This window comes from Maniola jurtina, chromosome 13, assembly GCF_905333055.1.
Source record: "Maniola jurtina chromosome 13, ilManJurt1.1, whole genome shotgun sequence".
Classification (NCBI taxonomy): Eukaryota; Metazoa; Arthropoda; class Insecta; order Lepidoptera; family Nymphalidae; genus Maniola; species Maniola jurtina.
This window is the reverse complement of record NC_060041.1, coordinates 4,246,766-4,260,594: the sequence shown is the minus strand read 5'-3', so window position 1 is coordinate 4,260,594 and position 13,829 is coordinate 4,246,766. Positions and strand designations below refer to the sequence as shown.

The 13,829-nt window shown below is 36.1% G+C and overlaps 1 protein-coding gene and 1 long non-coding RNA gene across 4 annotated transcripts; one reads left to right on the top strand and one right to left on the bottom strand.

Annotated features, from left to right (window-relative positions):
• The first annotated feature begins 3,116 nt into the window (after positions 1 to 3,116).
• On the top strand, positions 3,117 to 12,470 carry LOC123871170 (luciferin 4-monooxygenase-like). Of its 3 annotated transcripts, none has more exons than XM_045914805.1 (12): positions 3,117 to 3,140; positions 4,192 to 4,345; positions 5,028 to 5,235; positions 5,591 to 5,789; positions 5,945 to 6,067; positions 6,335 to 6,509; positions 6,972 to 7,112; positions 7,770 to 7,895; positions 8,302 to 8,385; positions 8,525 to 8,668; positions 9,420 to 9,585; positions 12,115 to 12,470. In XM_045914805.1, exons 2-12 carry the CDS (start codon positions 4,196 to 4,198, stop codon positions 12,240 to 12,242), a joined length of 1,644 nt encoding a protein of 547 aa, XP_045770761.1. In that variant the 5' UTR covers positions 3,117 to 3,140; positions 4,192 to 4,195; the 3' UTR covers positions 12,243 to 12,470. The 3 variants fall into 3 exon arrangements, with proteins under 3 accessions (XP_045770761.1, XP_045770760.1, XP_045770762.1); XM_045914804.1 differs by lacking the exon at positions 3,117 to 3,140 and adding an exon at positions 3,632 to 3,674 and having other exon boundaries at positions 4,171 to 4,345; XM_045914806.1 differs by lacking the exons at positions 3,117 to 3,140; positions 4,192 to 4,345 and adding an exon at positions 4,737 to 4,885.
• On the bottom strand, positions 3,883 to 10,273 carry LOC123871177. The gene is made up of 3 exons (XR_006797227.1): positions 10,260 to 10,273; positions 4,569 to 4,575; positions 3,883 to 4,061 (listed from the first exon to the last, which is right to left on the bottom strand). It is a non-coding gene; the product is annotated as an uncharacterized LOC123871177 (long non-coding RNA).
• Positions 12,471 to 13,829: the final 1,359 nt, after the last annotated feature.

The window sequence follows — 13,829 nt, the reverse complement described above, 5'->3', positions numbered from 1 at the left end:
TAGTAACGTTTAACACAGTACTCGTACCGTACGTGTACTGTGTTAAACTTTGCTAGTTTGCTACGTCGTCCTTGTGTCCAACAATAGTTGGGCAAACACTTGCGCATTATCTAAATTACAGCAAACACACAAGAGACTAGGAGCTGGTTAATTTGTCTACTTAGACTAATCAGATAGGTATTATGTTTGGCATATTTGATTCGTCATTACCATTTGTTGAACACCATCTATTTTTTTTTCGTGGGGAAACCCTCGTCGATTCCTACCACCGCACTCGAAGTCAACCCGAAACAAGCAACACATTACTGTGTTGTACACAAAGTTGTGTGGGTGTGTATGATGTGTTTTATAAAGCAGTGATAGCTTAATGGTTAACAGGGCTCTCTCCGTCACTCGCTTCATACAATCGTAGTTCCAATTTCATTTGAATATTAAGCAACCAAAGTCCATGAAATGCAGACATGTTCTAGAAACTAATATCTGTGTCTGTGGTGTTTTAGATTTTTCTAAAAATATGTAGTTTTAAAATTACAGGGGCTCAAAGATTTGTATGTAAATTTGTAAGACCGCGTAACTTTGAAACCGAATATTTTAACAGAAATCTGGAAAACCACAGACATGATATTAGTTTCTAGAATATGTCTGTAAAATTTCATGGACTTTGGTTGCTTAATATTCAAATGAAATTGGAACTACGTTTGTATGAAGCGAGTGACGGAGAGACCCCTCTTAAGACTTCTACCTCTGTCTTAACCACTAAGCTTATTCACAGAGCAGTCCTTGACTTTTAAAGCCAGTTCGTTACTCTGAGGATTGCGTACAGCTCTACCTGGAACACTATGCAGTAGGGCTCGAGACGAACTTCCCATTCAAAGTTTTATGTCCATTCCTGCAGCACGTGAGAGCTGCGCCCACTCCGGCGTTCATTTTGCTGTCTGTGAATATTATCCAGAGAACCGGGGTTTAATCTCAGGCTTATCACTTGCTTTAACGGTGAAGGAAAACATGGCAAAAGGTTTGGCGGATTATAGCAAATTAAGCTTTTATATCATCCTTGTATATAATGGACTTCCGCAAAATAACGCCTGCTTCTATAATACATTTGTATCATAGTTAGAAGACAGTAGAATTCGTCTCACAGATGATTTGTATCAACAAATACAAGATTTTCAGTAATGGTTTTTAGGGTTCCATATCTCCAATGGAAACCTTATAGGATCGCTTCGTTGTCTGTCTATCTGTCTGTCGTGTGTGTCAAGACTGGTCAAGGGAATCAAAGCCTATTATATAGGGTACTTCCCGTTGACCTAGAATCATGAAATTTGGCAGTTAGCACTGTCTAATGTGGTCACATCCCAAAAAATTAAAAAGTGTTATTTATTGTATTATGATACGGAACCCTTCGTGTGTGAGTCTGATTTGCACTTGACCGGTTTTTAAACAAAGGTCTGAGTTAATGAAAGAACAGGTAAGTTTAGTTTTGACGACCTTCCTGGCGCAGTGGTGAGCGCTGTATGTTATAAGTTGGAGGTTCCGGGTTCGATTCTAGGCAAGGCTAATTTGTGAATTTATAATTTTCTAAAATGTGTTCAGTCTGGTCTGGTTGGAGGCTTCGGGCGTGGCTAGTTGCCACCCTACCGACGAAGCTGTGGCGCGAAGCAATTACAACATAAATGTTTTTAAAATAAAGCGGGTAGAAACTAGTTTTAATCTCTTAACGAATTGACAGGTATAAATATAAATATTAATGTAATGCTGAACTTTTCGGCGGGGAACATTGAGAAAAGGATGACACTGTTTTTTGATTTATCATTTATTTGAGTATAGATACTGTAGACAGCCGAATTAGCACCAGTGATTAATACTTCAACAAAAGCAGATCTCGATCAAAGCACACGTCAAAGCTGTAATAATACTGTAGCAAAACTGCTTAGATACCTAACCATTAGTCATTATGAATGCATGAAACAATACTATTTGTTCGCCTTTGAAGATTGCGCCTTGGAGTAAGCCCATAATTTGTCATGAAAAGCCAGCAATCACTATATTTAGCTTAAATAATGAAACACTATGAAGGTTATGAGACGGACGACATTCGATCGCAATTTTCGTAAAGAACCGTTTACATTCGACGACCTCCTCTCGTTTCCCTGGCAAATTGCCAGTGGCAATTTTAAACGCTTGTATGGGAGCAGTGTCATGTGGGGTCAAGCGTAACAATTTGAAGATCTTCTTCAAACGAGTCTCATGCTTCGAGCCCAGCCGGTCCAACCTTTGTATCTTGGATACCAATAATACCATGTACTATTATAGTAAAATAAAGTTAACACTTCGTTAGCGCGATTCAGGTTTTACAGTAAGTGATGTAAAATACTTTTGGCGCCATCTAGTAAAGTTTTTGTTTGTAACTAACGTTATTAAGGTCTCCGGGTTGCAGCGCGTGATCCTTTTTAGTATGTGTACAAGTAGTGTCATCTGTCTGTAATCTGTATTTGGAGACTACCATCAGCACTGGAGTAAATTATAACCCACCAGATATGACACTTCCATCGCCAAACCTACCAAGAGAGTGTCGACTGGGAGAATTCAGATGCCTCAAAGCCGACGTCGAATTCAGGTAGTCGGTAGTAGCAAGAGCCTGTGAGGACACGCCCGGGCAAGGTGGCCCGGCCTCGAGGCCCGTACCCCCACAACACTGGAGTCTATAATATGATTCCCTAGAACAATTTCTAGACTAGAACAATTCGGGAATTTTTAATTTCTACTGTCTCTGGTCTGGTCTGATGAAAAACTTTGACCGTGGCTAGTTGAACTCTACAAGCAAAGCGATTAAGCGATTTGGCGTACCTACCTATTGGAAAGGATAAAGTTAAAAGTTAGCCTGCCTCCATTTTTAAACTGCATCTCGTTACAATGGAGTACTAAAATATAAGCCTCCGATCGTAACTTACCACCACCTGGTCACTATAATAATTCTTGAATGAAAAAACAATGACCTTAATACAAAGCATAATAGTAGGTACTAGTATTACTGGTATTACATTACAACATTATTTTCTAGCAGAAGCATACCAATCTTTGCCAACATAATACGAAAGTTTCAATAAAGTACAATATAAATTTTATGATTTTTGGGGTAAGTAAGTTTGGGGTAAGTTGGATTGACGATTGATTTGGATTGATAAGACAAATAATGAGTTATTCAAAGCATAGATGTAAATTGTTTTTAACCCCCGACCCAAAAAGAGGGGTTTTATAAGTTTGACGTGTGTATCTGTGTATCTGTCTGTGGCATCGTAGCTCCTAAACTAATGAACCGATTTTAATTTAGTTCTTTTTGTTTGGAAGGTGGCTTGATCGACAGTGTTCTTAGCTATAATCCAAGAAAATCGGTTCAGCCGTTTGAAAGTTATCAGCTCTTTTCTAGTTAATGTAACCTTCGCTTGTTGGGGTGATATAAGTTTTTAATTTACACTTGTGTACATTTTAATTAAACAAATCATTTCATCCTGCGTAAGGTAATAGAAATCAATAATAGCCTTACCTTCTAAATAATAGATTAGGTAGTACTAGGTTATTGAATAGAGGCTGAAACTATAAAATACAACGTGCGATGACATCTATACGGCAGAACGTTACAGCGTTCGCATACATATTATGCAAGATATTTTAAAGTTACACTTTTTACTCGCTTCTCTATACAAACGTCTTGCGCTGATTTATTTTATTATATTGTCCCAGATCTAAAACTTAACCAAACATCAGATAACAGTAAATATATTCAGTGAAATTGTATTTATTTTAAAAGCTATGAAAAAACTTCATTTTAGGGCAAATCTTGGGACAACTTCGTAATCATCTACGAAAATAAAACATTGCAAATCTGTAGAGACATAGTTTGCTTTGTCGTATTATTTTCAAATATCTTTAATTTGTTTAAAAACATTGATTGGTTTAGGAAAAATTATCGTAACACCATACGCTGATTTGCGTGGTCAAAATATCGCGCATCTCGCTCTTGAATATGTCCCGCCCGTAAATGTTGATTGAAATAGCACACTCTTACGCACGATCACATGATAATCTTAGATAATAAAAAAGTACTCTCTTAATTATTATTATTATTATTATTAATACAAATTCTTGGAGCTGCGTTGACTACATTTCCAGAGTGTGGATTTGATCTTACAGTAACATGGCGTGGCGATCCACTGATGCAGTGCACTGGTTTATGTCAGGGTTGACATCTCGCATCGTAGCCCAGTCTGGGCTTCCACACGACAGGTTCCATCTCGGCAAAATTATCCTGCAGAGTCTCAAGGATTTTCCTGATGCAGTAATGCAGGTAACCTTAGTTATTTGGATTCACATTATTTAAATTACGAATAAAAGTTTAAATGTCTTCAAAATTCTCTTTTTGTCTACTGCTTAAAGGTTGAGAGTTTTAAGTCAGTTAGGTATAATAAAAAAATTGGTTGTCTGTAAAGTCGGTTTACTGACGATAGTTGAACGTGACAACAAAGGCCGATTGTTTTTCTTTGTCGCTCGTTCCGCGCTCTCGCTTGCACTTCAAGCCTTACATGGAACGCCTCAGAGCGAGGTAACGCCGCATGAGTCATGTTTTTTCGTGCGTGCAGCCGGCTCTATCGAATTGTAAGACGTTGTCACGTCAAAAAACATTTATTTCACGTAGGCTTACTTTAAAGGTCTCTAACTCTCTACCACTGATTTCAGACCTACGCGTTCGCTGTGTCTAGATATACCTAACTAGAACGTAAAATACGTTATTTGGATGGCTTAGCTAATAATTATTTGTAGAGATCACTCTACAAATAATTATTACTTCCTAATTCTATGATCTCTACACAACGAATTTGCCCACGATGTTAGATAATAATTAACTGACAAATTCTTTGTCTTCGATTGTTCAGTTTTGACAACGGAACTACAGTTTTATTAAGACTAGATGAGACTAGATTCCTCATTATGTTTTCTTACTAATAAGTACTTTCGTTTTCATTTTATAGATCGATGGAGGGACAGGAGAATCAGAAGCGAATGCGTCTATAGTGGAGAGAACAGTAAAATGTGCTACAGGTTTTAGAAATGTAGGTTTGATCCCAGGTGATGTGATGGTTCTAATGGCACCAAATCATATAGATCTAGCTGTGCCCTTTTATGCAGGCTTATACACAGGAGTCATTGTCGCTGCTGTGGACAGGAGTTTAGGTGCCAGTAAGTATCTTGATTTTTAGGGTATTGTGGCTAACCGACCCAAGTCATTAATTAACTGGATAGATCGACTTCGGAATTCTGCATTTCATCTTTCAAATTTTTAAATTTGGCGTATGGAGAAAATGAATAATTCGTCGTTTTCAGTTTGTCACTAGCATATTTGATGTTTGGATCGTACTATCCTGGATAATGATATTTATTAAGGGTTTAGTCATGGATTAAAGTTCAGTCTCTTGATCAAAACACGATATTTATCTCAGTACATCTAAAAACCATTATCCAAATATTGTAATCAGGATCATGCTAAGTACTCCAGGTAAAGTAACACAAGTAAATACACCTAAGTATTTTCCAGAGGAACTGCAAGACACATTTAGCGTGAGTCGGCCAAAAATTATATTCTGCCAAAGTGAGAAAGCACCGGAAATACAAGTTGCTCTAAATGAAATAGACCTTAATGCTCTAATCGTCACTTTCGACAAGGGAGACTATCTATGTAGTTTGTCCGATTTCATCGCAAAATACGCTGACGATACCTCAATCGAAGAGTTTCAGTAAGAAACAAGTTATTAACTATGTAATATTTCTTATCTTTTTATGTTCATGGGATCTTCTTCCAAAAGTAGTTCGTCTTCGGCCTGTTTTTATGTTTTAATCGAGTTCTAATAATGTTACTGTTGTAAGTATGTCAAGAGTTTTCAATTTTCAGGCCTACAGATTTCGACCCTGCTGAAACAACCGGGTTCCTTATATCCACTAGCGGCACAACTGGTTTGCCAAAAGCAGCAGAAGTTACTCATAAAAACTTTGTTATTTCTATACCAATGTTTTGGTAAGCATATTGTCTTCATTGTTAGAACTTAGAACGCCTTCTTTATAATTCAGAGCAACTATTTTGTTACTACTTACTCGTACCTATCTGTGCAAAAATTTATAAACGTTAACGTAATGCTTGGTTTCCCGGGGTAAATCTGTTGTTTACGTGGATCTGTCAATATGACCTGCTCATTGTTAATCAGTAAAAGATATCGAACAACTCGTCATACGAAGAAAAGCCTTGTTCTTACTCATATGTAGATTTAATCTTATCCTATTTCAGGATACGCTTCAACACTTTCCCTACACCAACTCGCGTGGCTTTGGTTGGTGCTCCGTTGCAGTGGCTGACGGCTCTGTTTCATTACATCGCGTCACCAATATTCAAATACATAAGATTGCAGACCTCGATTACTCTCACGCCGGAACATGCCTACTACCTTATTAACACGTATAAGGTTATTTTCCTTTTTTGCTTAGGCGTTATTCAAATATTAAATCCTTATTATTTTGGTCGGTTTGCCTGCTTTCCCTTTCAACTGCTATTTTTAACTCCCGACCCAAAAAGAAGAGTGTTATAAGTTTGACGTGTGTATCTGTGTATCTGTCTTTGGCATCGTAGCTCCTAAACTAATGAACCGATTTGAATTTAGTTTTTTTTGTTTGAAAGGTGGCTTAATCGAGATTGTTCTTAGCTACAACCCAAGAAAATCGGTTCAGCCGTTTGAAAGTTCTCTTCTAAGCTCTTTTCTAGTTACTGTAACCTTCACTTGTCGGGGTGTTATAAATTTTTAATTTACACTTGTTCAACCACTTAGCGCAAGTTACATATTAGCCACCTTTTTTTTTCACAGTTCCACCACTCTATGCATAGTAATATCATCATAATCAAAGTTAAATCATATTTTTGAGCTTTCCAGCCTACATTTACAATCTTGAGTCCAACGTTAATGGCAACACTAATCAAGAAAGAGGCACGAGACCAATGTGACTTCACCTGTTTTGAACTCATCATGTTAGGAGGAAGTGCGGTACCTACAGCACTCATAGATGATATAAAGGTACCTTTACCTTTCAACCTTGGAATTCTCTATGTACAATCTAATATGTCTGCTTATCTAAGCATGCCGTACCACAATAGTCCATAAATTATTTTTATTTTTCTGCCAGTTTCAAAATTCTCATTTTGAAAATCAGAAGGTCACGAAGAAAAGCCTATTGGAAAAAAGAAAGTATCGTAATTATGTTCTTTAAATTAGAAAACTAGGATGATGGACATAGCAACCAGGATACTCCTGAAGTAAATTTAGATGAGTCCCATGCTAAGACACAAAGATAACGAAGAGCGTGTTTTACAATTACCATATAAAATTGACTGATGAATTTGATATTTTGACAGATTTCCTATACAAAAACTACCAAAATATCAAATCTACTCAAGATCTACTCATTAAATGTTATTTGGCGATTGTGAAACAACCTTTAATAAAATAATGATACATTAGTAACCATGAGATGGTAAGCGGAAAAGGGTTGGCAAAAAAAGTATTGGAACGAAGACCTTAATCTGATTCATACTGAAGAAGAGGGGGAGCAGACACAAACCAACTATAGTAAACTGCAAATGACTGTCTATTTTATATGTATTTTAGGCCTCTTCTGTTGCTTATATACATATTTTATATTTATTGTTTTATATGTATTTTACCTCACTTTAGAACATAACGCCAAACACTGAAATAAGGAACGTGTTCGGCATGAGTGAATTGGCCGGAATAGCGTTCAATACTGATTCCCCGCCGCCTGGTTCCTGTGGGAAACCACTGGCGTGCTTCCAATATCGCGTAAGTAATAACCTAAAAAAGTTTTATGTTTCTGCTCAGTTATTCTTTTGCTGTTTTTAAATGACTAATTTTTTAAACCATATAAAATGATTAATGGATGATAATAATAATTGAAAAACATTTACTTGCCGAACAAGTAAGTAGGTACCTAATCAATAATAAATTAATCACGGTAGGTAATTTTGCTTGCTTGAACCTACGAGCAACCAAATCATTTATTTTTAATGAATAATTGTGTATATTGCAACCCAATCTAGAAATAATAAGCGATTGTTTGGCGATCAATGAATAGCGTATCGGTAACTGGGTAGGTACGTATTAGTAGTTATATATTCAACAATAATCCGCGAGTTTGGATTTCTTATATGCTTTCTAAATTGTTTTAATCATAATCAATAAATTACAGATAAGTAACGTGGATACGCAAAAAGAAATTGTCGAACCCAATACGCCAGGCGAACTTTGGCTTAAAGGCCCTGGCATTTTCAAAGTAAGAGCAAAATCCGATTTTCACACATTGTTACATTATATTTAATAATATGTTATTGGCATCAACCGAGTAGTTTGCATAAACAATTTTTATACAGCTAAAAATTAAATGTATCTATATTCTATATGTAATGCTTTAGGGATATTACGACAATAAGAAAGCAACAGAAGAGGCATTCGAGGACGGCTGGTTCAAAACAGGCGATATGTTCTACCGAGATGAAAACTGGAACTATTTCTTTTTGGAGCGAATCAAATTGCTTTTAAAATACAAAAGCTACCAGGTATCTAACAAAAGTGTAACTTAAGTGGGCTCTCTGTCACTCGCTCCATACAAACGTAGTTCCAATTTCATTTGAATAATAAGCAACCAAAGTCCATGAAATTTTGCAGACATATTCTAGAAACTAATATCTATGCCTGTGGTGTTAATTTAGATTTTTGTTAAAATATTCGGTTTCAAAGTTACGCGGTCTTAAAAATTCACATACAAATCTTTGAGCTCCTGTAATTTTAAAACTACGTATATTTTTAGAAAAATCTAAAACACCACAGGCACAGATATTAGTTTCTAGAATATGTCTGCAAAATTTCATGGACTTTGGTTGCTTAATATTCAAATGAAATTGGAACTACGATTGTATGGAGTAAGAGACGGAGAGAGCCCTGTTAAATTAAATAAGCTACGAGGATTCCACACACGTCCAGTGGGGTGATTCACTAACTAAGTGCTTGACACTGAATTAGTGAAAGATAGCCACTGATCTCATTTTTTAACCGACTTCAAAAAAGGAGGAGGTCTCAATTCGTCGGAATCTTTTTTAATCCATTGAAGGTTGTCTACGAAAAATATTTTAGTAACGCTTAAAGAAGCAGCAATGTAGAACCAACCAGCCTCGGTGGCTATTATTTATTCATTGTAAGACACTGAGTTAGAGAATCACCTAGTAGGTCTGAGACCCACAACAAACTCAGCCGGGAAATTCTTTACAACACTGCGCTAGACAGTAATGATTATACGATTTCTGTTTTCAGATATCACCAGTGGAAGTGGAAAATGTGATAAGGCAACATCCTGGTGTACTGGACGTAGCTGTGACTGGTATACCCGATGCAGAGAGTGGAGATCTACCTGTAGCTTGTGTTGTGACGCGGGATGGTCACGATGTCTCCGTGGAAGAAATTAAGAACTTAGTTAGAGGTAAACAAAACATAACATAACTCAGAAATAGACTGATATTTAAATCTAGGATGTACCTAGCTGATATCATAATAAAGATGCAGTTAATAACATACTTAGATTCAAAAGGTATCTTCTTCTTTATGTGCCTCTCCATTACTGAAGGTCAGCAGTCAGTTTTTTAAACTTCTCCTTGTCCATGGCTAGCCGGAATAGTTCTCCTACTGTTTTTATACTAAAAGGTATACTTCACTTGAATCTATTGCAAGGCTATGGCTGCAGAGATCCGAAATATAAGATCTAGACACATTGTTCTGAAATAATCCGTCAGATTGTTAAAACAGAATATTTATTTCTAGTCCAGTAATTCTGTAATATGAGATGGAAAGTTTTCAGAATGTTATGCAAATTGGTGGTTTTATAGATTTCGATGTGCTCTTTCCGAATTTTTATTTTGCCACCTCGTACCTTTGCCGCTCGCGCCGCCATCTTGGAAAAATGGCGCCCAAAAACAGTTTTTTCACGATAACTTCTTTCCCACTCATTTTACGATAAAAATGTCTATGTAACAATTAAACTAGAGACAATTTCCTACAATTTGTGTAGTCACTTTTTTTGTAGACTCAATAGTTTCAGCGTACGAGCGCCACATAGCCCACTCCAACACTCATTTTGGCTAAATAACTCATTTCCACACCACCATGTGGTAGAGTGAATGGCGTGATTTTTTTTATGGTATCTCCAGGACACAGTAGTCACCTTCAATTTAAGCCATCAGTTCGTCCAGAGAATACTAACACTCTTCAGAATTCTGCTCGAGATAAGAGTAAATATACTGCATCGCAGTTTCGATCTCACGTGCATATGAGCCTTTTTTTTGGGTTTTAAACCCAAAAGATGCCCATGGGACCTTATTACTAAGCCTCCGCGTCATCCGTTTGCTTGTCCGTCTGTCCGTCTGTCTGTCAGCGTGCTGTATCTCATGAACCGTAATAGGTAGAAAGTTGAAATTTTCACAGAATGTGTATTTTTATTGCCGTTATAATAACAAATAATAAAAATTTCAAAATGGCCGTCATGAAAAAAAATAAAAAAGAGCATTATTTCTTGTATTATGGTACGGAACCCTTCCTATGTGAGTTGGACTCGCACTTGACCGATTTTTCGGCGTCTCGAGCATGTTTATAATGTGGTCGCAGTCAATACACAATATCGCAATTCGTGCATGAAAAATTTTACCTCGCACTACAAACTAAAAAAATAAAAAAATGGGTCAAGTGCAGGCCCAACTCGCACACGAAGGGTTCCGTACCATCAAACAAGAAATAACTTTTCTTTTTTTTTAAACAAATATAGGATTATATTCAGAGAAACATTCAAAATCCAACATTACAAACATTGGAACAACATTACTTTTTTGTTTTTTTTTCATGTCAGCCATTTTGAAATTTTTATTATTTGTTGTTATGACGGCAATAGAAATACACATTTTGTGAAAATTTCAACTCTCTATCAATAGAACCGTAATAACGGTTCACGAGATACAGCCCGCTGACAGACAAACGGACGGATGGACGGACGGACTGATGACAGCGGAGACTTAGTAATAAGGTCCCGTTGGCATCCTTTGGGTTCGAAACCCAAAAAAAAGGTCCATATTCACATGAGATCGAAACTGCGATGCAGTATATTTACTCTTATCTCGAGCAGAATTCTGAAGAGTGTTAGTATTCTCTGAACGAAGTGATGGCTTAAATTGAAGGTGACTACCGTCTCCTGGAGATACCATAAAAAAAAATCACGCCACTCACTCTACCACATGGTGGTGTGGAAATGAGTTATTTAGCCAAAACGAGTGTTGGAGTGGGCTTTGTGGCGCTCGTACACTGAAACTATTGAGTCTACAAAAAAAGTGACTACACAAATTGTAGGAAATTGTCTCTAGTTTAATTGTTACATAGCAATTTTTGTCGTAAAATGAATGGGAAAGAAGTTATCGTGAAAAAACTGTTTTTGGGCGCCATTTTTCAAAGATGGCGGCGCGAGCGGCAAAGGTACGAGGTGGCTAAATAAAAATTCGGAAAGAGCACATCGAAATCTATAAAACTACCAATTTGCATAACTTTCTGAAAACTTTCCGGATAAGCCCCTTTTTGACGACCAAATTACTGGGCTATTCAGAACTTTTAAAATCCTGAGCAAATTCAAAAATCTCAGGCACATAGCAACGAACGAAGTGTAATTTCTAAAATATTACAAACTACTTAAACAATTATAAAATATACCATGTTGGATTCCCTTTAATAATTCTAATTTTTCGTAATTGTTAGTCCTACAATTCAAGAAAATTATTTTCTTGTGTGCATTAGGAACATACATTAGTCCAAATACTTTAAAAGCATAAAAGTTGGTCGTACTTCATAATGTTCTTCATGGGGAACTATTTCAGTATTTACAATTTAGTTAAATTTAATTTGAATGTGTGTTAAAGCGAACTTTATATTAAGTAAAGTAAAATAATAACTATCCCATGGAATATTTCTATTACAGACTCGTTGTCGGACTCAAAGCAACTACGTGGTGGTGTGATATTCCTCAACAGCATCCCTATGACGGCGTCCACCAAGGTCCACAGAAGACAACTTAAAGAATTAGTGCTCAAACTAGAAAGGCTATAAAGTCACACTAGTAATATTATATTGTACACACTAATAATATAACATGACACAGGCAAAAGTGTATTAATATTAAATATCAATACTTACCCAGTTTCCGCACCACCGAACCGAACTACCTACTCAATGATCAAAATCGTGCAAATCTCTTAAAGACTGGGACGCAATTGATAAGGGTGATTCGGCAACAGCAGATTATAATTCAGTTAATAAAATTAATTTAATACTAAACTAATGAGTTTCTAATGAATCTTCAATCGATCAAACCGTATTTGGTTTGATTGATTCATCATTATATGTGATCAACCCATCGACAACCCCCTACTGTACACGGTCTCCTCTAAGAACGAGAAGGGCTTAGGCCCAAGGAACATGCTTAGGCCATAGATTGCCACGCTAACCCAGTGGGGATTGGCAGACTTCACACCTTTGAGAACATTATGAAGAACTCTCAGGCATGTTGGTTCCTCACGATGCTTTTCTTTAACGTTAAAGAAAGTGATATCTAATTACTATTTTAATTATTTAATTGATTAAAGATTCGACAGTTATAGATTTAGCAACTCAAATAAAAATTTTACGATTACAGTACCTATTTCTGAAATATTATTAACTTTCTTCAAATTCATAACTTTCTTCAAAAAAGTTAATCATATTAAAAATTAACTAAGATAATAAATAATAATAATTAATATATCAGCTATGAAAGAAAAAACTAAATCAATTTTGCGGAGTCCAGCACCCATAAATAGCATACGAGTAGGTAGATAAAACTGAGCTATTAGTTCGTAGATGATTACACGAAGGAAGGTATAATCATGTTCAAGTAATGAGTACCTATCTACAAATTACATAAGCTTCGCAAATATTGTTATTTTATAAAATAAATATATTATTGTTAGAAAACGATACAGTTAGATAGATAGTTGTTAGTGATATAGATATATTGTGTTTTTTTTTGATTCTGAGTTTTGGAACTACACTTGTATGTCTCCAAATATTTGAGTTAGCTAATGTGGGTAAACCCACGTAAATCCCAGAAATGAACGTCAAAGTTAAAAGTCAATGCCAGTATAACACCTGTATACGAAATTGGAAACTGATTACTAAGTAACAGTGAAATCACGATGAAAACGTCACAAAAATGACGAATCTTCAGTCCGGCGCAGTTGTGCGGTCTCTAAAGTTTGTGTGCTTGCCTATTGCCCAACCACAAATTATAATATGCGGTCAAACTATATAAACAAAAAAATTAACAAACTTGCTCTGACTGTGTACAAAATGCAATTTTTTTACAAAATATTGAAATAATTGCAAATAAAGCAACGCCTTTGAATCCAAATATTATAAGCAAACCGAGCTTATCTTGTTAAATTACACTTTAAGGGCAATATAAAAAGAAAACTAATCTACGGCGTTTATACGATAGTATTTTAAACTTGAGTATGGTGCACCTCAAGGTAGGCTGACCTTCCCTTAAATGTTTAGCTTTTATATTTATGACTTCAATAGAAGCTGAATTGATATAAAATCGGAAAACAAGACAAACACACTTAATATCAAAATATAGTTAGCTGGGGCCCTACAAGG

Bases quoted from the DNA above. Each gene is read 5' to 3' on its own strand.
- LOC123871170 (XM_045914805.1), top strand. From the start codon at position 4,196: ATGGCGTGGCGATCCACTGATGCAGTGCACTGGTTTATGTCAGGGTTG. The intron at 5,236-5,590 runs GTAAGTATCTTG...AGTATTTTCCAG, and splicing joins GGACAGGAGTTTAGGTGCCA to AGGAACTGCAAGACACATTT. The intron at 6,510-6,971 runs GTTATTTTCCTT...TGAGCTTTCCAG, and splicing joins ACCTTATTAACACGTATAAG to CCTACATTTACAATCTTGAG.